Genomic DNA, 24,063 nt, shown 5'->3' on the forward strand with positions numbered 1-24,063 from the left:
TTTATATGGACACAATTGTTGATGAAAATGTATAACCACCTACAACAAAATCTTTAAGCATCATCTGTTCAAAAAACAAGATAATAATTCATTTGTGACCACGAATTAATCATTTATGGCCTCAAAATAATAACTTGTGGCCACGAATTATTATTTTGAGACCATTAACAACAATTTAATGTCCTTGTTTTGTGGCCATGCAAGGAATCTTTGCTCAACCTGGTTGAATATGGTGCTTTGCAAGCCAATGATAGACCTTAAATATGGATAACTTTGATTTTATTTTATTTCCATCTTGAGTTATAATGATATCCTGCAATCTCTCGCGGAAAAGCACATTGTCATCGTTAGCAAAAGGCATTTAATTCGACTGCTTAAGATGCATGGCTTCAAACGCAGACAATGGAAGGACCTGGGAGACTACATGGCTATAGGTGGATGCATGGAAAGTGCATTAAAAATGGTATAAATGCCAAAAAGGAGGATGTCCATTTGATCCTTGCAGCTCTGGATCCAAACTCCTCGTGGACGGTATTTTGTTCAAGGACCAAACTACATTTGGCACATTGATTCATACAATAATTTGAAGCCCTTCGGAATATATATCAATGGTTGCATGGATGGCTTTTTGCGTAAAATCATCTGGTTGAAAGTTGCATAGAAGTGAAGGAAAGCCTTTAAAACAGAGCTGTCACACTCACAGATGTACCTCCTCAAATGTCTTGCCACGGTGTGGAGTGGCTGCAATCTGTTCAGGCAATTTCAGAAGGTCCTTAACACGCTTTGGATTTGGGATATTATTATCTCAACAAGTTTCTGTGGATACAAAGTATCTGCCAGAGTTTTCAGGATGGGCTTCAAGCATTCAATTATGAACATTGGTGTCTGGATTAGGGTCTTTTGACCAAACTGAGACAAAAGTCCAGCAATGTTTTCAGTAGCAAGGTGGTGACAATCGTGTTCATCCAGCACATCCAATAGGTCATCTTTGTCAGCTGATTCAAATGCTCTCAATGCAAGCTCAAGATTCTCCTTCTCTTCTTTTGACACATACTGCAAACTGTTCTCCATCACACTACTGTAAGTAGTTCCATACAGGGTTTCTTCTAAGAATGGAAATGGAAGAAGCACTGGGAAATACCTGACAGATGTCCAGCCTGTCACAAGGATCCTAACAATTGCTTGCCACTCCCCTACTTGATACTCATGACTTAGGTAGGGTGTCTTTACATTGGTACCCAATGTGCATTTGCTGTAAAATTCTCCCCAGAATTCTGACAGGCAGTCACGCAGCACGCCTTCGCCTTCCTCCAGCTGTCCAGTGGGAAGCTTCATTTTTATTTGGACATCTTTGGGCATCGGCCCGTAAAGCATGGTTCTTTCGGTCATAGGAATATTGATCAATATTCACTGTATTTGTCAATATTTCAATGTTATGGAAGATTTATTTATAATGTGGTTGTATGGACATAAATAGTGTTTTGAAGAGAACATATAAAAAGTAAATATGGCCAAAACATGGACATTCGCCTGGGTATATGTTTTAGAAATTGCATAATAACTGTTGTATTTTAGTTTATTTTCATCAAATTTACAATTACAGGTGTATTCCATATGTATTAGAAGATATTCAGTAGCATTATAATCTGCAGGATGGTGGTTTTGATGATTTTTCTATTAAAATATAGATTTTATAGCAGGCGTGGATGAAAATATATTTTTCTTTATTGCATCTCCATTTACTTTGTAATGGCAAATTTAAATAGGTTCATGGATTCATATTCCTTAGCTTCTGACCTATCAAAGGAGACTAGAATTATGCAACAAGGCCTAATGGTTGAGGAGTTATTTCAGATTTATTTTGGGTATTATTTGAGGCAATTTTCCTAGAATAGGTGGTAGCACCTAATGTATCACTCTGGGGTACATATAGACTATTTATAAGTCTAAATAAGAGGCAATCAACTGCACCATACTGTATACTAAAGGTTACGAATTGACTGCTTTTTCCCTGTATGAGCCAACATTAACTTATTGCGTGGCCACGAATTGTGTTTTTGAGGGCAGGAATTCAATTAACAGTTGCACAACGGTTAGTTCAACCTCCACAACATTTAGTCATTTGTGCACATCATAGTAGCAGTTTCTCATTCCTTCCAACAAATTGCAAATGCTTTTGGACATGCATCAATTGCTTTCATACAACTCTGTTTTATAACATTATCATTTGCTTATGTCATGTCAGTCAAAATTAACTATACTTTTGAATGCTGAATAGTCATTCCATATAAAACTAATAGTCCTCATTTCATTGCTTGAGTCATTACATACCGAAATGTTGAACTAGTTGTCAAAATCTGTCAAGCAAATTTTGCTCATTTTTAAAAATCTCCTAAAATCGAAAAATTTCTCTCAGGTGAACCTCAGCTTTCACTGATGAGAAGGGGTGTGTGAAGCATTAGTTGCAACCAATGATAAGCCACTTCTCTAAAATTTCTCAGAGCTGAATCCCATAAACCCCCACTTTACAAGCATACATGAACCAAGCAGGTCATAGTGTGTACCATTTCTACAATACTGTGACACAGAAATGGAAGGTCAGAGGGGTGAGGGTGTGAGGAGGAAGGGGAAGGGGACAAAACAGGGGAAGAGGAAGAAGAGGCCAAGTACATAGGCGGATTCCTATGATGAAATCAGGGCTACAGTTGTGGATCATGTTGTCAATCATGGCCTCACAATGGCTGAGGCTGGTCAAAGGGTGCAGCCAAATGTTGGGAGAACCACTGTAAATTCAATTATTGAAACATTTCGTTGGGAGAACAGGTGTGTATAAATGGACAGTAATTCAGCACTAAACAATCTGCACTGCACTACTGTCATTGTGTCATACATTAAGCTTGCAGTGGGATAAGAACTTGTCACTGTTTACATTTTACAGTTAGACGTACTGCATCACACATATAGTGTATTGTAGTGTACAGTAGTGTTATAGTAAAGACAGCCCTGCAGAGGCGGAAGAGGGCCCCTTTTTACTCCGCAACAAGAGGAAGCCATTTGTGCAATGGTGATTGCAAACAATGCCATAAGGTTGAGAGAGATACAAAGTGCTGTTATAGAGGACGACAACATCTTTGGGAATATTTAATCTGTTTCTGTCACCAGTATGTACAGGTAAAACATGTATGTGTTCTATGCATATTGTAATGTTTAGTGCTGTAAACTGTTTACTTTGTGTAGTGTCATGCACTACACTTACATGACAGTTCTGTGTATGTGTATTCACAGTACACACTGTACAATATGTTGTCCAAAATGCATTATGTTACACAGGAAAAGTTGTTATAGTTTTTCCTCGCTCCCTCTCCTGTCGTCTTTACAGGGACATAATCCCTGAGAATGAGAGGGGTCTAACTGGAGACCATCTGAACAAGCATGTTGTTGTTTGGGATAATGAGCGTTTTCAGCACTCAGATGTCGTCAGACAGTGATTTGCAGCACATGATAGGATGCTGGTGGAATATCTCCCTCCCTACTCACCATTCCTAAATCCAATAGAGGAGTTTTTCTCTTCCTGGAGGTGGAAGGTATATGACCGGCATCCACATACCCAAATGGACCTGCTAGCGGCCATGGATGCTGTGTGTGATGACATCACAGCAGAGTCCTGCAGAGGGTGGATTTGCCACTTGAGGAGATACTTTCCTCGCTGCATTGCAAGAGATGATATTCGCTGTGATGTAGATGAAACTATGTGGCCAGACAGAGAGGAACGTCTCGATGTGCATGAATGATTTACAGTACTATGTATGTTGTACATACTAGTTACCTCACTAAATACAGTAATGTATAACTTTACTGTAGTTTTCAAATGGCTGTGCAAAACGTATATAGTGCTGTCTTGAGCATTTTCAGGTAGTGTCACCATGATCTGACTTTTTTGCATTGGAAAACATTTACAGAGTAAACTGTCATAATGAAAACAAGATTAATTTCATCTCTGTTCTTTGGTTTTCTTAGTCTGGAGAGGACGCCTTCCCTTATGCCCACACCTGCCTGCATAGTTCTGGAGGCGCACACGCTGCCTGCCTTCCCTGCCTATCATCGAGCCTGCCACCCAGCTGAATGACTCGCTCCCACCTTGTCTTGCCTGCCTCTCAATAAACTCTTAAAGGCCTTCCGTCTCTGTCTGCTTCTCGGTTCTGGGTTCTGTTTAAACCATATCTGACACATTTGACTATCTTGTTCATAAACAATGGTGTCAGGAATTTTCATCTTGATGACACGGACACTTTCATTGACATGAGTACTTGCTTTTGAGGAACTATCCATTTTAAGCAAGTGACATGCTTTTGCAGGTTTTCAACTAGGTTTTGCAGTTTGTACTAATTGTTTTCAGAACTGCATTACCTGTTGTGCAAATGTAAATAGTGATGTGAGAAATGCACCAAAGCGACTGTAATGTCACCAGGGGTGCTCACTCAGAAAGCACTTACAGAGTACACTGTTATTGATAACATGGCTAAACATTTTGAATATGTTGTTTGTAAACAAAGACACAAGGACTTGTCATTCTGATGGCACTGACATGTTCAATGACAAAGATTTGCTTTTGAGAGATACTGGTGAAACTCGAAAAATTAGCATATCGTGCAAAAGTTCATTTATTTCAGTAATTCAACTTAAAAGGTGAAACTAATATATAGACTCATTACATGCAAAGTGAGATATTTCAAGCGTTAATGTAATTTCGATGATTATGGCTTACAGCTTATGAAAACCCCAAATTCAAAATCTCAGAAAATTTGAATATTGTGAAAATGTTCAGTATTGTAGGCTCAAAGTGTCACACTCTAATCAGGTAATTAATCCAAAACACCTGCGAAGGTTTCCTGAGCCTTTAATTGGTCTCTCAGTCTGGTTTAGTGGAATTCACAATCATGGGGAAGACTGCTGACCTGACAGTTGTGCATAAAACTATCATTGACACCCTCATTGAAGCCTCAAAAGGTAATTGCAAAAGAAGTTGGATGTTCTCAAAGTGCTGTATCATGGCATATTAATAGAAAGCTAAAGAAAAAGGTGCACAAGCAGCAGGGATGACCGTAGCCTGGAGAGGATTGTCAGATAAAGCTCATTCAAACGTGTGGGGGAGCTTCACAAGGAGTGGGCTGAGGCTGGAGTTACTGCATCAAGAGCCACCACACACAGACGGGTCCTGGACATGGGCTTCAAATGTCGTATTCCTCTTGTCACCTGCTAAAGGAAAAAAAGAACTGGTCTGTTTCTCAGTGGTCCAAAGTCCTCTTCTCTGATGAGAGCAAATTTTGCATCTCATTTGGAAAAGAAGGTCTCAAAGTTTGGAGGAAGAATGGAGAGGCACAATCCAAGATCCAAGAAGTCCAGTGTGAAGTTTCCACAGTCTGTGTTGGTTTGGGGAGCCATGTCCTCTGCTGGTGTTGGTCCACTGTGCAGAGTCAGCGCAGCCGTCTACCAGGACATTTTAGAGCACTTTATGCTTCCTTCAGCAGACGAGCTTTATGGAGACGCTGACTTCATTTTCCAGCAGGACTTGGCACCTGCACACACTGCCAAAAGTACCAAAACCTGGTTCAATGACCATGGGATTACTGTGCTTGATTGGCCAGCAAACTGGCCTGACCTGAACCCCATAGAGAATCTATGGGGCCAAGAGAAAAATGAAAGACATGAGAGCAAACAATGCAGAAGAGCTGAAGGCCGCTATTGAAGCATCCTGGTCTTCCATAACACCTCAGCAGTGCCACAGGCTGATAGCATCCATGCCACGCCGCATTGAGGCAGTAATTCATGCAGGGGGGCCAAACCAAGTACTGAGTGCATATGCATGATTATACTTTTCAGAGGGCTGACAGTTCTATATTTAAAATCCTTTTATTGATTTCATGTAATATGTAAATGTTCATCCCTGCGCCAGCCAAGTACTTCCGTCCACATGCTGCTCTCTGGTCTGGTATGACGTTAGGTATGAAAATGAATTATATAATAGTTTAAAACAATTTAATAATAATGGATATTACAAAATTATAGATGCTTAAACTTTGAATAAGACACTATATAGTGACACAAAGGAAACTGTATGCTGTTTGTGTTTTTTAATGTTTTTATTAATTTATCAGTTTTTACATGTTTTAGGGGACATTGGACGACATGGCTCAGGTCTAGCTTACCAAAATTTCAGCACAATGTATAAAAGAGTCAGTCAATTGAAAACACAGGTTAATGCGTCAATTAATGTTTCTTAAAAATATTTTCTTGTTGTTGAATATAATTCTATTTGTCCTATCTATTGTGCCAGTTATGCTTTGATTTTGTACCGCAGGTCAAAATACAGGATTTCCCTTTCTTTTTATAACCAAAGTAGAAAGGGTCAAAAACAATATTGATATGTACATTTATTGTGTTACAAACCTGATTGATTATTCTGCTTTATTGTCCATTAATACTGTAATAATGACATTATTTTTAAACAATATTGTCTTTCAGAATTTCACACAAGACAATAAAATACAGGGCATCATGGAAAAAAGCCAGTGTGACCTAAAACGCATTAGGTTCCAAATAAGACTCACCAGATTAGATTAATTTTTTAAGCAGTACCAAAAGATGCATGATGCCCTGCTGCATGAATACAGTGACACAGATCACACCCACAAAAAGGTTAGTGGAAAAGTATCTATCTATCTAAATATGCAGTAGGATATATGTACATTACATTCCCACATATATACATAATATGTAGCTATATATATGTAGATAGATAAATCTATAGATACAGACTGATATATTATGCACTAAATACAATTTTTAAAATCCTAAATATATTGTGATTTTGTAGAGCTTCAGAATGTAAAAAGAAAAATGGAAACAAAAAAGTCAGAGGCGAAGAGGAATCTACATTTCCCCACTTGAAAAGCCCTTCACATTGAAAGGTCCTAAAAATAAGGAATGATTTATTAATGCTAAGATCAAAAACCAAAGATGATCGCTGTAAAATGTCTATTAAATTATGTTGTCTTAAAACATTAATGAAACATCAATGAAATTTGCACTCCTGTTTGTCATTGTCATGTACTGCCTTATAGACAGCGCTCAGACATCAACTGCTGAATGAAGAAATCCCTAGGCGTTCAACACAGGTGCTCTACTTGTCTATAGGCTAAATGCATTTTAACTTGATTTGGAAATTAATGTTAGAATGTTAAGTAACATAAGTAGACTACAGGAACCTTCCTATAACTTTTGCATAATTACATACCCTGACAGATAACAAACCTCTATCAGCATGACACTGTTTGCATATAGTAAGGTTGTTTATAAATGATGATGTCATAGCAACAAGGTCAACCATATAGCTGGATTTTTCTCACAGCTCCTCAGTACAATTGAATGTTACCTGCTTTGTGATTATGTGCTAAGGCTTAACTCTTGAAGTTGAAATTTAAGAGCATGATACGAGAAATATTTGTCATAATATAAAATATGTTGGAAAAACATATATTTATTATTTGTTGCATTAAAGGGCAGCTTTCAGCATTAAAAGGCAGCTTTCAGCTCAAGTGCACATGTTTGTTTATTAAATAACAGAAAATGAAATGTATTGGACAACCAATTCTGCCTCAGTTAACAATAACAAAAACCATATGAACCCCAGGAGTAACAGCCTCCCATGTCATTGTCTCACTCCAAGGAAAGAAGTGCGAACAAGAGGAAGAAGCCGGAACAAGCCAATACAGATGGACACGTATGTGTAAAATTACATGATTAAAATACATGACTTTTGCAATATTTTTAAAGATCACATCTGAAGCTGTATCATCAAATATGCTGGGGCTTCATAAAAAGGATGTACAGAAAAGAACCATTCCAACTACAGAGGACGTTCGATCACAGGTGATCAAGTCATTAACGCAGTGAATGCAACAATGTATTGTATGAATGTAATGTATTGTATACAAGCTTTTCCGCAATGTAACATATTTTTATATATTTTATTTGATTGTACTATTTGAGCTGGTGTATTGCTATGTGTTTTTAGTTGTATGAAAACTCAACTTCTCCAGGAACCATCACCGGGAACCATCACCTTACCGTTTGCATACCCCTGTGTCTGGAGCCTAGTGCTCCTGGTAGGGTCTCCCATGGCAAAGTGGTTACAGGTGAGGGGCCACACTGAGAATGGTTCACAAAGACCCTCCTGAAAAATCGAGGAAGACGAGGAGAGACCCTGCCTGGAGGAAGCTGGAGGCCCCCGTCTGGAGCCAGGCCCAGAGGAAGGTCTCGCCAGCGAGCGCCTGGTGGCCAGGTTTGCCACGGAGCCCAGCCAGTCACAGCCCGAAACAGCAACGTGGGGCTAACCTCCACAGACAGTCTCGGTTCTGGAACCGTACTCCTTGATAGGGGATGGATTCTATTCTTCTCTGGAGTTGCCCAGGGTGTGAGACGCCGGGCGGGGGTGGGTCAGGGGGTGGGGGAAGACTCTGGACAGACCTGGTAAGCCCAAACGGGTAGATCGGGTGAACTAGGAACATCTGGAGGAGGCCCCTGTCCATGAGATCTTCAACTCACACCTCCTTTTCTGGCATCCCTGTGGAGGTTGGGGACAGTGAACCTGAGTGGGCAATGTTCAAAGCTTGTATTGCTGAAGCCACAAAGCTGTGGTCTCATGGTTTTAGGTGCCTCAAGGGGCGGAAACCCTCGAAACACCGTGGTGAACACCGGTGGTCAGGGAAGCTGTCCGACTGAAGAAGGACTTTCGTTCTGCACCAAAGTGCTTCTGGAGAACTGTCTGCCACCTCAGGAGGGGGAAGTGGGGAACCATCCAAGCTGTGTACAGTAAGGATGGGACTAAGTAAGGAGCTCCTAAGTGTGACTGACATGCCCTTTCTAGTAAAGGCTGAGCTGGAGACTGATGGAGGATTCTCTTCAATTTCCCTGGTAGAAGTCACTGAGGTCCTCAAACAACTCCACAGTGGCAAAGCCCCAGGGATTGATGAGATCTACCCATATATACTACAAGCTTTGGGTGTGTGTTTGGGCTGTCTTGGATGACACGTCTCTTTAACATTGCGTGGAAGTTGGGTACAGTGCCCAAGGAGTGGCAGACTGGGGTGGTGGTTCCCCTGTTCAAAAAGGGGGACCAGAGAGTGTGTGCCAATTACAGGGGTATCGCACTTCTCAGCCTCCCCAGTAAAGTCTACTCCAAGGTGCCGCAAAGGAGGGTTCGGCCGATAGTCGAACCTCGGATCGAAGAGGAACAATGCAGTTTTCGTCCTAGTCGTGGAACAACGGACCAGCTCTTTACTCTCACAAGGATCCTGGAATGGGCTTGGGAGTATGCCCATCCAGTGTACATGTGTTTTGTAGATCTGGAAAAGACGTATGACCGGGTCCCCCAGGAGATACTGTGGGAGGTGCTGCGGGAGTATGGGGTGAGGAGGTCCCTTCTCAGGGCTATCCAATCCCTGTACATCCAAAGCGAGAGCTGTGTCCAAGTACTCGGCAGTAAGTCGGACTCTTTCCAGGTGGGGGTTGGCCTTCGCCAGGGCTGCGCTTTGTCACCAATCTGGTTTGTGATATTCACGGACCGGAAATCAAGGCATAGTCGTGGTGGGGAGGGGTTGCGGTTCGGTGAGCTTCGGATCTCGTCACTGGTTTTTGAGGATGATGTGGTCCTGATGGCATCATCGGTCCGTGACCTTAAGCTCTCACTGGATCGGTTCGCAGCAGAGCGTGAAGCGGTTGGGATGAGGATTAGCACCTCCAAATCTGAGGCCATGGTTCTCAGCAGGAAACCGGTGGAGTGCCAATTCCAGGTAGGGAATGAGCCCTTACCCCAAGTGAAGGAGTTCAAGTACCTCGGGGTCTTGTTCATGAGTGAGGGGAGACTGGCGCAGGAGATTGGCCGGAGAATCGGAGCATCGGGGGCGGTATTGCACTCGCTTTACCGCACCTTTGTGAAGAAAAGTGAACTGAGCTGTAAGGCAAAGTCGCCGATCTACCGGTCAATTTTCGTTCCTACCGTCACCCATGGTCATGAAGGCTGGGTCATGACCGAAAAAATGAGATTGCGTGTACAAGCAGCCAAAATGGGTTTCCTCAGGCGGGTGGCTGTTGTCTCCCTTATAGATAGGGTGAGAAGCTCAGAGTAGAGCCGCTGCTCCTTTGCATTGAAAGGGGCCAGTTGAGGTGATTTGAGCATCTGGTAAGGATGCCGGCATCCGACCCCGGATAAGCCGATGAAGATGGATGGATGGAAAACTCAACGCAGAAAAGTACAAAATTAAAGTAAATATACATGATTAAACAATGACAATATTAGATTAGACAGAAAAGAAAATGAGTACATATATTGTGAAATGTATTTGTTTATGTTTAACTCATTGTCTGTAAAGTACTCTTTCTTTGTCTAATTTCTAAGGTGACCTTTTTAGTTTTTATTACCCGCAGCTCACTGCGTTGTGGAAGAAAAATGACACAGAAGTGGTTGTTTCTGTTGCCCCCTCTTAAATCAAAGGCAACAACGTAGTAATCCACCACAGTGAGCTGTGAACTCTCATACCACACTAATGGCTTACAGGCAAAGGTATGTAGCCCATATACATAACAACACAAAAAAACAAAGCAGGGATGTTAAAGTGAAAAGATTAAATTCTTAGTCTCTCCAGATGGATCTATTAGCCATGTTATGCTGCCTTCAAGTTCCAATACACAAATCCTATAATTCATTGATGACTATAAATTGTATGTTTTAATGTCACACTTTAAGATTATTGAGTGCATCCTTCATCATTATGCAGTAGCATTTACATACTGAATCACTACAGGGCTGGCGTGTTCCTTTTTGGGGGGAGAGAGGTCCAAAGGAGGAACAGTCTGTCAAAGGTAACTCGGGTTTCTGTCCTGTAGAGGTACCTAGGATAAAATTTAAATATGCTGAAATGTTAGCTGATGAAAAATGTTTGTTACTGTGTGCAGTCTGATAAAGTAAATGCAGTACAATGTCATTGAAAAATATTTAAATATAAGTAGTTTACTGTGTAGACATCCAATTTTCCATTTCTATCCATTTTCCATGTGTTACAGGTGAACTTTGAGAAATACAAGGCCATTGTATCCTTTGTGAATGTTAAAAATGTTCACTGGAAGTTTCTGGTTAGTAGCGACTATATTTAAAGGCAGGGTAGGCAAGTTGTTTCTAAAGCACATCTTGTCATATTTGTTGAAACTGTCTTAATACACCATTACATATTAAAAAGTTTGGTGTTCTGAGAAAGAGAGTATAAAAATTGCCTGTCTGTAGTCATCTCAGGGCTGCAATAAACACAGCCACTTGTTCTATTCGGACCGAATGCAATGATCGGCTAGGTGACTATCACTCTTCCTCACTGCCATGGCTACCAGCCCTGCTGCTACAGGAGCTGCCCACATGTGCGCACCCGGTCAGACCTGACGAGCGAAACTGTCAGACTGGAGGTAATATCTGCGTGGCTTTTCAATCATGGTGACAACTGAGGTATCTCAAGGGGCTGAAAAGTTACACCGTGGTCGCTTCATATAGGCTTTTTTCATTTTGATGGGAATTTGTTACTTTCATTGCTAGCCAACATAGCTACCTACTTAGCAATTGGCATACTGCTAACGGAAGATACCTACTTAGCAATTAGCATACAACTATTGGTAGCTATGAGTATAAGACCTGTGTGCAGCTGAAAGCTGTGTTTGCCGACGCTAACATTAGGTAAGACAATGTAGTTATGTAGTAATGTACGTAATCTTTATCTTGTACCTAATTTGTGTGTTTAATATTATCTTGTGTCTGCAAGCGTTGCTTGACTGTTTGTTACTCTGTTATATCTATGAACAAGACATTTACAAATGTGCTGATGTAGCTGTGTTTGTAGTTATGAGAAAATGTTGGTGTACATAAACAACGCTGACTAAAGGTCCCCAAGTATCTGCGTTTCTGATAAGCTACTTATTATATGGTTTGACATTGTGTTCCACATAGTGCTCCACATTGCCACACTAGAAACTGTCTGTATGCTGCCTGACTGAACTGTCTGTTACTCTGTCCTGGGTCTGGAAGGTCAGCCATGTGTGGCGCATGGAAACACAGTAGTCTGGATGTTGTCCATAGTCCTCAGATTCAGCCCTGTAAATTGTTAGAACCCCAAATTGGAAAGATTGGTGTAATCGGACAGAGCATTCATATTTTTCCTGGGTTCATTGTCCTCTAACAGGATTTCTGAGTCCACATTACACACCAGTTCAATGTACATAACACGGATGAGCCAATGGCTGAAGCAGAGCTGTAGTTAGTTGTTGTAATCAGTAAACAATAAAAAAAAAAAAAATTGCAATAGTACATTATATAGCACTTTATTTTTGACACCTAAAGGGCTTAGGGGGAAACACCAGAGAAACTTTGAGACAAGTACACTGGGAGATAATATACTAATTTTAAATAAAAAATGTAAATATATAACTGTTCAAATGCCGTTGTTGGAGTGTGAAGTTCGACACAGGTTCTAGAATATGTGCTGCTTGGCTTGCACCTCGTCCTCCCCGTCCTGCCTCTTCTTCCTCGGACCCTGGCTGCCCTCCCTCCTCTGCTTCGCCTCAACACCGGTCCTGTCCCAGTCTGTGCTTGGCTCTGGAGTGCAGTCCTCATCATTTTTCATTTTCATTTTCATTTATTTGTTTATTTGACAGGGACAGTGCTCATTAATTAACAGTAAAATAACTGTAAATGAGCCAGAGTTAGCTCAACAGGCAAATTTTCATCTGTTGTCCCTGGCCAGTTATTTTGAAGGCAACCTAAAATGAAGATTTAAAATTACATAAAATGACTTACTACATTCCACAAGTAATAACAATACATACAAAATAGTAATAAGACAGATACAACACACAGCAATAACTAACAAACAACATATCAGCACACAACATGGGCAAAACATAACGACTGACCAAAGACAATCTGCAAACAAGCAACAAATCTCAGTAGGCAGTCAGTAGTTTAATGTGCACATATCTGATTATCAATTAGCCAGTTCTTAAGCTGACCAGTAAAAGAACGATAAGTATATTCTCTTATCCGCATTGGCAATAGATTCCATTGTTTAGATGCTGTTACAGAGAACGCTGACTGACTAAAAGCACTTTTTCGAGTGGGAATGATACAATCCCCTCTTGTGATACCTCTGGTGACATGAGTGCCTGCTCTCTGCATAACAAATCTCTTCAGTGGAGGTGGGGTAGTGCTATGCAATATCTTATAAACTAGACAAAGGTTACTATAAGTGATCAAGTTTTCCCAACTCAGAAGTCTATGGGTATTTAAGATTTGACAGGTGTGAAAACTATTAGGTTTCTGAACTAAAACTTTGGATTTGTTAGCCTGTGCCCAGCTTGTCAAACAATATGTAAAATGCGGGATAATCATGGCATTCATATATATCATAGCAGTTTCAAAGCTGAGTGATTCCCTAACAAATCTAAAATTACTTAAATTCAATCTAAATCGTTTGCACATACTTTTTACATGAGTTCTAAAAGAGAGATTCGAATCAATCCAGACACCAAGATACTTGTATTCAGTCACAACTTGCAAATTTTGACCTGATATTATTATGTATGGGTCTGGAGTGCTACATGGTCGCTTTGAAAAGAACATGCTAACCGTTTTACAAACATTTAACGAAAGACATGATCTGTCAAGCCATGTTGTGATATAGTTCATTGCACTGGTCAGTTTTGAAGCAGCTTGCTGCTTTGTGCTGCTGTGTACATAAATAACAGCATCATCAGCATATAACTGGATTTCTACATCGGGACAAACCAAGGGCAAATAATTAACATAAAGACTGAACAACAGTGGCCCAAGTGTAGATCCTTGCAGAACACCAGTATTATTTGTATAAGCAGTGGATTTATGATTTTGAACCTTTACATAATTTGTTCTTCCTTTTAGATATGAATCAATCCACTTAATGGTATCATTGGTTCAAATTGTTCTAATAAAAGACTATTAGCTCTGAAACCCACTTCTCCATCACCTTGGATACAACAGGCAAAATACTGATAGGTCTGTAGTTACTGATAATCTGGGGATCTCCTGCTTTAAGAATTGGTGACACAATAGCAGTTTTCCATGTGTTTGGAAAAATCCCTTGAGATATTGAGAGGTTTATGATATTTGTAATGGATGGAGCAAAGTAGTCCTTTAATGACTTGAGCATTATAGAGTCCATGCCGTAGCAGTCCTTAGCTTTGGAAGTCTTAAGTGTTTTAATTATCCTTACTACCTCTTGCTCGGAGATGCTTCTTATACAGAATTGGGGTTTGGAAGTTTGGAACTGACAGTCCACTAAAATGTTTTCATCTGTTTCAGTAAAACTTTGAGTAATCTAGTAATCTATAAAGTATCTTTTAAAGGCTTCAGCCATTTCAAAGGGATCCTCAGATATTTTACCATGTAGCTTTAACTGTAGTTGCTTTGATGATCCACTGTTATTTACACCAATTAATTTCTTAATATGCTCCCAGATTTGTTCAGTATTACCTCTAGACTCATGAATAATACTAATAAAAAAGTTTGCTTTAGCCTTTCTTAATTCTCGAGTAACCCTGTAACATAACATTGTAAACTTTTGTCTATCAATTAGCAATTTAAACTTGTTTTAGTACACGATCTCGCTCCTTCATCAGTTTCAGTAAATCTGTACTCCACCATGGTAGACAGTACTTTTTCTTACCTTGGGATGTCTTTTGATGGGATGAACTTTTGTGCTATGCTCTGAATTGTGTTTATAAATCTCTCACTGTCTTCCTCTTAATTCAGTCCAATTTGTTTTATTTATAGCCATTTGGAAATTCTCAAGTTCACTTTTAGGAATTCTAGGATGCTGAGAATGATATTTATTTGTCCTAAATCTATTATTTGTAAGCTTTCTTGAGAATAAAATTATGTTATGATCAATTAATCCAGTAATGAGGTTATATGTTTTCTCAACTCTTTCTGGCCTGTTGGTGAAAAGTAAAACAATTTGCGTCTGTGAGGATATAGTTATTCTGGTAGGACCTTTAATTAGTTGTGTAAAATCCATATTATCTGTAATTCTTTTTAAAGAATTCCTATTTCTCTTGTCATCCCAATTTATGTTGAAATCAGTCACAAGAGTAAGACTTCTTGTTTTGAATTACATTCTTTGCGTAACCTTTTAAATTCATCATAGAAGGTACTGTTAGAAGAAGGTGGATGATAGAGTAAAAACAAAACAAAAGACATTTGAGAAGAGAGAGTGATAGTTAGTCCAATACATTCCAGATTAACATTAGATAGTTGAATCTGGGTGAATTTGGACCGGGGCACTGATGAACATCACCAGAGAGGAGCAGACAGAGTGTAATGATAAAATGGTTGCTTGTGTGGTATTTGGCTTGGTAAGGTTGTTGAGTCTTATGTTGACCTGAGTTGAATGCATTAATCATAGCATTTTTCCCGTAAAACCTAATACTTTGATTGTAGTTTAGAATGATAGATGCAGAGAAATCACGCTTGTCACAGATATAATTTATATGAAGAGGCGGACCTGTGTCTAAGAACGTTAAAATAATACTATTAGGCTAAAAATGCCCTTCATCATCTGTTCTGCCGAATTATGCATTCACCTCTTAAAAGTCCTTTTTCAATGAATGCTACTTCTACTGAGTGTAATAAAATATTAACGACTCTAAACGTTCATAAAATATATACTTAGAATCATTTCTCACCATTGATGAACCCCACAAAGGATAATGTTTAAAAGCATTATTTGGAGGTGTGTGCAATTCTCGGCAGGCATACAAAACACGGCATGACACCAGATATTCCCATTACGCGCAGAGACATGGCTAGCAGCAACTTGCCCGCTTGAAACAGGCAGGATGGAGACACACTGTCTGGGCCACCAGCCTTCCAGATCTTCTGCCTTTGGAAGAGGTGGCTCACGTCCTCTTCACAGATCTTGAGTGCAGATGTGGGATCAGAGAGCAGGCCTGTAACTCCAGCTTTGACTTGTGGGTCCATCTTTTCACACTCTTTACAACAGGTTTAGCAGATTTCAGTCACTGCCTGTATGTTGGAATAAGATGAACCAGACAGTGATCAGTTAGTCCCAAGGCTGCACGGAGGACGGAGCGATAGGCGTCCTTTAATGTTGTGTAGCAGTGGTCCAGTGTGTTAGTGTCCCTGGTGGGACAGTTAATGTGCTGTCTGTACTTTGGAAGTTCATGGCTGAGGTTTGCTCTGTTGAACTCCCTGAGAACTATGAGCATGGAGTCTGGATGTTTTTTCTCCACGTTAGTTATCTGGTCAGCCAGGTGTAGTAACGCCTCACTAACACAGGCCTGAGGTGGAATGTAAATAGCAACCAGGACAAACGAGGAAAACGCCCTCGGAGAATAAAAATGTTTACAGTTGTTGAATAATGTCTCTAAGTGAGGGCTGCACTGTGACATCTGTGCACCAAACTTCATTTATATAGAAACAGAGTCCGCCTCCCCTTGTTTTTCCCGTGAGTTCCCTTTCGCGATCCACGCGGAAGAGATTAAATCCCGGTAGGTAAAGTGCGCTGTCCAGGATTCGGTGAAACAGAGGGCGGCAGATCTGCAAAAGTCCGAGTTAGTTCTGTTGAGAAGAAGCAGTTCGTCCATTTTGAGAGCGGATAGTCGTTAGGTGAATTTATGATTTTTTTATTCCCACGCCAATGTTGTGCATTGTCAGCAGATGGCGCTTCATGCACTATACTTGGGCTGTTGCTAATGCCAGTACAGTAAAAGAAGTCGTGATGATTAAATTCAAGTTTGCACATGAAAGAGCACGTCATATTTCCAACAGAAATGAAATGTGTTGCCAACAATTAACATAAATATATTATAAATATAAATATTCAAATTTTTAACTGACAACATAAAAAATGTAAACAATAATTACGCATATAAGCAATGTGGCATTTTTATTGGATTTACTTGTGCAAACATTTACAGTATCTATAGTATATATGTAAAGGGATACTGTTGAGAAGAAGATATTTTAGAGGGAAACTCAACCCTTTTCACTATTATGTTAGGTTTTTTTTTACATACAGGTCTGAAAGACACACACATGCACAAACAGGACCCATAGCAACACACGGAGAGATGTCAGAGTGAGGGGGCTGCCACTCAGTGCGGCACCCCAAGCAGTTGGGGGTTCAGGGGCTTGCTCAAGGCAGTGCCCAGGAGGTGAACTGACACCTCTCCAACTACCAGTCCATGCTCCGCAACTCTGGTCTGAGCTGGATTCAAACCGGCGACCCTCCGGTTCCCAGCCTAATCCTTACGGACTAGGCTGGGAAGGGGAAATTAGTTCTCTGCATTTAACCCATCCTATTTAGGAGCAGGGGGCTGCCATCATATGGCGCCCGGGGAGCGGTTCTGGGTTCAGGGCCTTGCTCATGGGACACCTTCGGCATAGGGTTGTGCTGGACTCAATCCGGAGACCCACCGGTTTCCAAGCCAAGTCCTAACAGACCGAGCTAATACCACCCCTAGTATACCGAAACAGTTTGTGTTCGGAGTGGGCGGGGTCAGTCACAATCCTGCTCGCCTCAGAGTCCTGAAGGTGTTCAAGTCCTGAAGGGATGGTAGATTGCACCTAGATCACCTTCTCCTCAGAGAGAACGATACACTGCAGTCTGCTCTTGTCCCTGGCAGTGGCAGGAGTGTACCAGCTGGTGATGGAGGAGGTGAGGATGGACTCAGTGACGGCGTTTTTGCACCATCATTCTTGCTGTCAGGTTGAACTTACTCAGCTGCAGCAGAAATGACAACATTGCCCTTGTAACACATACTACAGGTTTTCATGAAAGTACTGATCATGTTGGTGATGCAGGGGTCTCAGAAACTCATGTAGCAAATATGATACATAATCTGAAATTATCCGTCTTTTTAATTATATACAGTACTTTTCTCCTGAGATTCAATTGAGATCTGTTTTGTTTGCTAGTGGTACAAATATTTATAATAAACATCTTGTCACCAAATCAAATTCCTGTATGTGTAAAACTACTTGGCAATAAAGCTGTTTCTGATTGTGGTATAGTGTGAAGTGCTGCATCCAATGATATCAAACACTTTGGCTATATGTTTTTGTGTAACTTTAAAACAGCTTACAAATAAGATTAAGATACATTTTACTTTACATAGTGAATAAATAATACACATTACTTACATTAACATAATGAGGGGTGTTGGTAGTACAGCCCACACAGCAGTAACAGCAGTTTGTCAGCCAGCACATGTTTTACTCACCAAAAGACATCTATGTGTGAATTTCCACACCCTGTTTATCGCAATAGACACAGAGAAGCGTCCAGGCTCAGGAGGGGTGGTATAGACAATGGATCGCAGTGCTACTGTGATTACACTGCTAACAGAAAGAAGAAGTGATAGGTTAGCATTTCACAGCCCAACCAGTAAATGAAAAATAGAAGATTGACTGGTTCCTGTTCAAATTATACAAACTCATCATTAACACAAACCTCCCCTCTTTAAAGACTGGGTCATGAGGAGTATCACTTCTTCAAAATGCCCCTTTTCAACAATTTCAGACTTTTGACTTGAAAATGTGTTTGGCCCTTTCATTTGTGGCCCAAAAGAACTAAGAACATACATTCCAGTATTCCACATCACAGACGGCAAAAGTGAGAGAAATAAAAGGACACAGTTTGTCATATGTTGCTTTTTTTTTGTCAGAAAAGTGGATCCTAGCATCTAAATATTGAATTATGCACCCACAGTGTATGCATGAGGGGTGTTTGTTGAAAAGCATGAGTTGGATGGATGGGATTTTTCATCATAAGTGTTAGACAGGAGGGTTCCAGGACAACAGTGCGCAGTTTACGACCTCTTCATGTGATTAAAACTCTATTAATGGATTTGTTGGCAGCAGAACAACTTGATGCCATATAAACTTTATATCTCACACGTGAAAAAAAAACAACATGTGACATATAAAGTTGATATGGCATCAAGTTGTTCTGCTGATATGTCTATTGATATAACAAATGTGTTAGTGAAGAGCCTGTTTACATATCCAGCTCATATGGAACAATATTAGCATTTATCCATCTGGTTCTTTAGCTAAATGCTCCATTATGTTCACCAGCTAGCCACCACCTTCACATGCCTGCCATAACTGGGGGGCAGGTAGCTCACAGTGGATTTATCAAACTGCTTTTCTATTAATGACAGCTAATCACTGAATCTGAGTTTTTGATCATTCTCTGTGGGTTTGTTGTTACTAGCAACCATTTTCACATTGCCCACACATTCTGTATTTGAAATATAAAAACACTGTTTATAGGGTTTTGTTGAGTTGTACATCCTCTTTTGTTTAAGTATTTATATTTAATTTATCCCTGTCTCTGTGTTTTTGTTATTGGGTTATTTTGTAATAGTCACCTATTCTGCCTTCAGGTACAGCTTTTAATGTGTTGGTAAACCTGCTTTATGTGTATTGGTTGTGCCTTCACGTGAAAAAAAAGCAACTGTATATAAGAAGCCTGTGGTGTATCACGGATTGTTGTAAGGACCTTTATGTATTTTTTCGACCCACTCATTGTTTTGCCACAGGGTAGGTTTTAAAAGGAGAGTAGGAAGTGACGTTGGGGGGGAACTCTAGAGCGCAACAGGTGGAAGCAGTCGGCGTTTAGTGGGCTCTGTGTAAGGTTTGCCAGATGGACGCAACAAAGGAACTTTTGTTGCGGCATCATATGCTTGGACTTTTCTGGACTACTACATCATTCCATCAGCTAAACAGACTGGGTCGAGGTTGCATAAGTTAACTGTGGAATATTTTTGACTGCGACGGCTCGCCATGCTCCACCTGGTATCTTTTTCGTTTTTTCCTTCTTCTTACCGGAGGACATCGGCTTCCATCTTGAAATACAAGCTGTGAAACCAGTCCTATGGACTTTTTTCGTTAATATATATAATTTTTTTTAACAGGTGCAAGTTAGTTGCTTATGTGGTTAAGCAGGCTGCCGATTGTAATCTCCTAGGCAGGTATCAGAATCAGAATAAATGTATTTACATTTAAATTCTGAATGTGTTTTTTTAAAACAAAGATATTCCCCAACATAAATACAATATACTATATAACATTTACCAAAACCTGAAACCCTAAAACCACACACCTCTATAATTTTAAATATTTTCAATAATGTTCCTTTAACTTTAACTTATTCTTTATTCTAAACGCTTAAAATAAAACATTATTGATCAGTACATTTAATCATTTTTTGACAGCAAGTCTGGCTCTAATTAATACATTTTTCCCCCATTTCCAGACTTTGTGTGGAGCAAATCCACAACTGTCAGTAGTTCATAATAACAAAAGAAACTAAATGTGGGTGTAGCCAGTAAAATAAATTAATATAAAGATCAAGCGCATTAAATATTTAAGATCTTAATATATTATTTAGGATAAAATTAATTTGTTTTGCACACTCAATACATTAAGCTTGATAATCCTCGAGCAATATTTGCTGTTGGGCTCATATTGACCACATATAATCAAACTCAAACTTGCAATATAGCAATCCAGCCTTGACTGTACAAAAATACTGCACGTCCAACTGTTTTACATAAACCAGAATAACATTCTATCAATATTGTTGTCCACAGACAGAGGAAAAATTGCACAATGCTTTTATATAAAAAATGTCCAGGAGTCATAAGAGACAAAATTGGCTCTTTGTCAGATGGCAAAATACAAACATACTTTTCCCAGTGTTAAAAATGACCAGTCTAAGAGTTTGGGAGCAACACTGCTGGCTCTGTGAGGCTGTTGTGAGCTAAATGCTAACCACAGCACACTAACATGCTGATGTTTAGCTGGTATGTTTACTGTGTTCAGTATTTTAGTTTGTTTTAGTTTGTTAACATGCACTAATTAGCACTAACCACAGTACAGCTGATGTTTATGGAAATGTCATTATAGGTTCAATGACCCTATCAGACTCTTAAACTCTAATTCATCCTCAGCACTGCTCCTTTGATCATTGAATATTGTTTATTTCTGTGTTAATGTATTTTGTTTTCTACGTAGCAGAAGAGTGTTACAAAGCTCAATTTCATTATATAACCTGATATATTGTGACAATAAATGAACCTACCTACCTATTAGTTTAGCAGGCTGCTAGCGTTGCAAAACATTTTAGAGTGTTTAACAGTGCTGCGAGCCCTCAGAGGTCAGAATCAGTTTTTGGTCTCAGCCCCTGGACGTCAAAGAAAGATGATATGCATGTGTTTTGTACAGAGTTTATATCTAACAAGCCACACCTACAATAACTTGGCAACACTAGGAAGTTACAGATTGTCATATCAAAAACCAAAGGGATAGTTGTTTTTTGACTCATCTAATTTATTAAAATATTGTAAACAAATTAGATCAGTGGATGGTAGTTAATGTAGGTAAATGCCAAACCTAAGAATCTAGAAACCAACTGACTGATCCTTTAGGTGTTCTATTCCTACATTTACATTATGCCATATTTAAATCCTCATTTTCCGTATAAACGTCCACTGTTTGTTCAACAAATGGCTGGGTTACATTTACATAGTCATCTTCATCATCATCACTGCTTTGGTTTACATTTACATAGTCATCTTCATCATCATCACTGCTTTGGTTTACATTTACATAGTCATCTTCATCATCACTGCTTTCTGCTTCTCTGTTGTCCTTCACATGGAAACAGACCGCTGTGGCCTTTATAGAATTTGCATCGGGGCCAGCTTCCTCATAATCATGATCTTCATCACTCTCCTCTTTTTCCCCTCTCCCTGCTTCCTCTTCGAGTTTCCCCTTGGTGTATACTGGGTCAACACTCACATAGTCCTCCTCATCATCATAATCTTCGTAATATTCATAATCGTTACTGCCTCTGACAGACACTGAAACACAAGCATCAGGACAAAATGTTTCATTATTATCAGAATCAAATTAAAACACACATATTGGATGGAAGTGCATTTTGAGAAAATGAAAAACAAAAAAGAAACTTTCTAATGTCATGTACTATGTGTCCTGGTGAGCACACACATTGAGTTTGGAAGATGGTTCCAGGCTGCTTGGCTCGCCGTCTTCTCCTGACAACCAGACAGACCACCACCAAGACCAGCAGGAGCAGCAGCAGACCCCCACCTGCTACTGAGGAGACCAGCGGCAACAAAGGCACTAGGAGAGAGAAACATTGATGATATCCAACCTCTCTTTCAACAGACGAAACAACACATTTGTTTCATACAATCAGCTTCCAAACAGTTACTAAATAGACCTTGCCAAGAGATTGTTTTGACAAATTTCGTTTCCATGGCCAAGAAAGATGTGGCTAATGTGCAAACATCATCTATCTTTGAAACCCATTAATTTTCCCCATACAATCTTTCCAGCACCTGCAGAGGCTTAGGTCCTTGCAAAGCATTTTAAGTGTAAGAAAGAAAATAACTTAACCCAACACTCAACCTCATATAACACTGATCAAGAAGCAAACTGTAGCTAATTCAGTAAGATTTTTAGCTGTCTGGTGACATTTTATGTGAGTGTTTGTGAGTTTATATGTGTCCTTTGTGTCAAGGCAAACTGTTGCCAGTTTTAATGTGTTAAGCAGTTGTTGTATGGTATATTCTTTACTAATGAGGAGAGGTTTAAAGATTCTGTCAGGCCTGCAGCAGGTTGCAGGGATAACTTCCGATTATGTTTTAAGGTGTGTTTTAGCAGCGGGCAGAGGTTATTTTGTCTCAGTGTGTGTGACTGTGTGAGTGTGTGACTGACTAATGCTTGGTGCGAGCTGCGCTGATTCGCGGTCTGTATGTCAAGGTGTCCTTGGGCAAGATACTGAACCCCAAATTGCATGGATGGCTGTTCTGGCAGTGTTTGAATGTGTGTGAATGTTAGTTTCTGTTCTGAGTGTGTGTGAAAGGGTGAATGTGACGTAGTGTAAAAGCAATCTGAGTGGTCAGAAGACTATAAAGGCACTATACAAGTACAGACCATTTACCATAGTTCATTCACTAGTTACTGAGACCTGATCCAGGACGACTGGTGCTCCAGCTTCGTCCCACAGTCCAAAGACATGCATAGATTCATTGGTGACTCTAAATTGCCCCTAGAAGTGTGAGTGTGTGTGTGTGTGTGTGTGTGAATGGCTGTTTCTCTGTATGTGCCAGCCCTGTGATAAACTGGCGACTTTTCCAGTGTGTACCCCGCCTCTCACCCAGTGTCAGCTGGGATAGGCTCCCTGCAACTCTGCATGGATAAGCAGGTATAAACCATCGTCTATACATGTACCACCACAGCATGCTTTTAGAAATGTGGCTTGTTTTGTCTGAAGGTTGATCTTAACTGATCTAAAATATTATGTTATGATGTGATAAGGTTACGGCTGGTCCATGCACAACGCATGCAGCTCATTATTTCTCTATCTGTTGCTGTTTGCTACTCCTAGCTTTACAGGTTATCCTACTGTCTGTCAATGAGCGGTTGTGTTGCTGATGCAGCCATACGCAGTGAGTATTTCATAAATTCACCATGAAATTTCATTTCAATATAGCAACAATTGGGCCCCTTACTCACCAAAGCCTTTTTTGCCAGCTGAAAATACCCAACAGGGAGCGCTAGCGTTTTTTTAATTTTTATTTCTGGACTGCTTTGGTTGCTATGATACATTTGTTGCAAATAGTTCTACCTAACTTTACTGGATGTAAAAATGTCAACACAGAGTAGAGTCCTTGCTCTGTATGAAGGTGTCACGCTCTGCCGGTTGGCCATCCTTTGTGTTGCACTTTTGAGTTTAGTATCTGCCTTAGTAAGTTGAGTTTTGGGTTCTGTCCTGTCCAGTATCTGCTATATAGTCTGCTCGTCATGTCAAGTTTCTCTGTTTTCCTCTGCTCTCTCTCTCTCTGCCTCGTTAGCCTCATGTCTGTCACCTGTGTTGC

The 24,063-nt window shown here is 40.1% G+C and overlaps 1 protein-coding gene across 5 annotated transcripts in view; it reads right to left on the minus strand.

Moving 5' to 3' along the window:
- The window catches only part of LOC119896423 (platelet endothelial cell adhesion molecule-like), a 57,617-nt gene that overhangs the window by 24,954 nt on the left and 8,600 nt on the right, over positions 1–24,063 (minus strand). Inside the window, exons 6-7 of one of the 5 annotated variants that reach the window (XM_038709854.1) lie at positions 22,169–22,303; positions 20,986–22,020 (exon numbers count right to left, since the gene is read on the minus strand). The exons of 1 other annotated variant lie outside the window; for it this stretch is intronic. In XM_038709854.1, the coding sequence (XP_038565782.1) occupies positions 21,608–22,020; positions 22,169–22,303 (548 nt within the window). In that variant the 3' untranslated portion in view covers positions 20,986–21,607. Of the gene's footprint in view, positions 1–20,985; positions 22,021–22,168; positions 22,304–24,063 lie in introns of those variants that run through there. 3 more of the 5 variants (XM_038709855.1, XM_038709851.1, XM_038709853.1) reach the window with 3 other exon arrangements.

Source organism: Micropterus salmoides, unplaced genomic scaffold (genome assembly GCF_014851395.1).
Source record: "Micropterus salmoides isolate LMB-PRFRI ecotype aquatic unplaced genomic scaffold, ASM1485139v1 Ms_hic_scaffold_10, whole genome shotgun sequence".
Classification (NCBI taxonomy): Eukaryota; Metazoa; Chordata; class Actinopteri; order Centrarchiformes; family Centrarchidae; genus Micropterus; species Micropterus salmoides.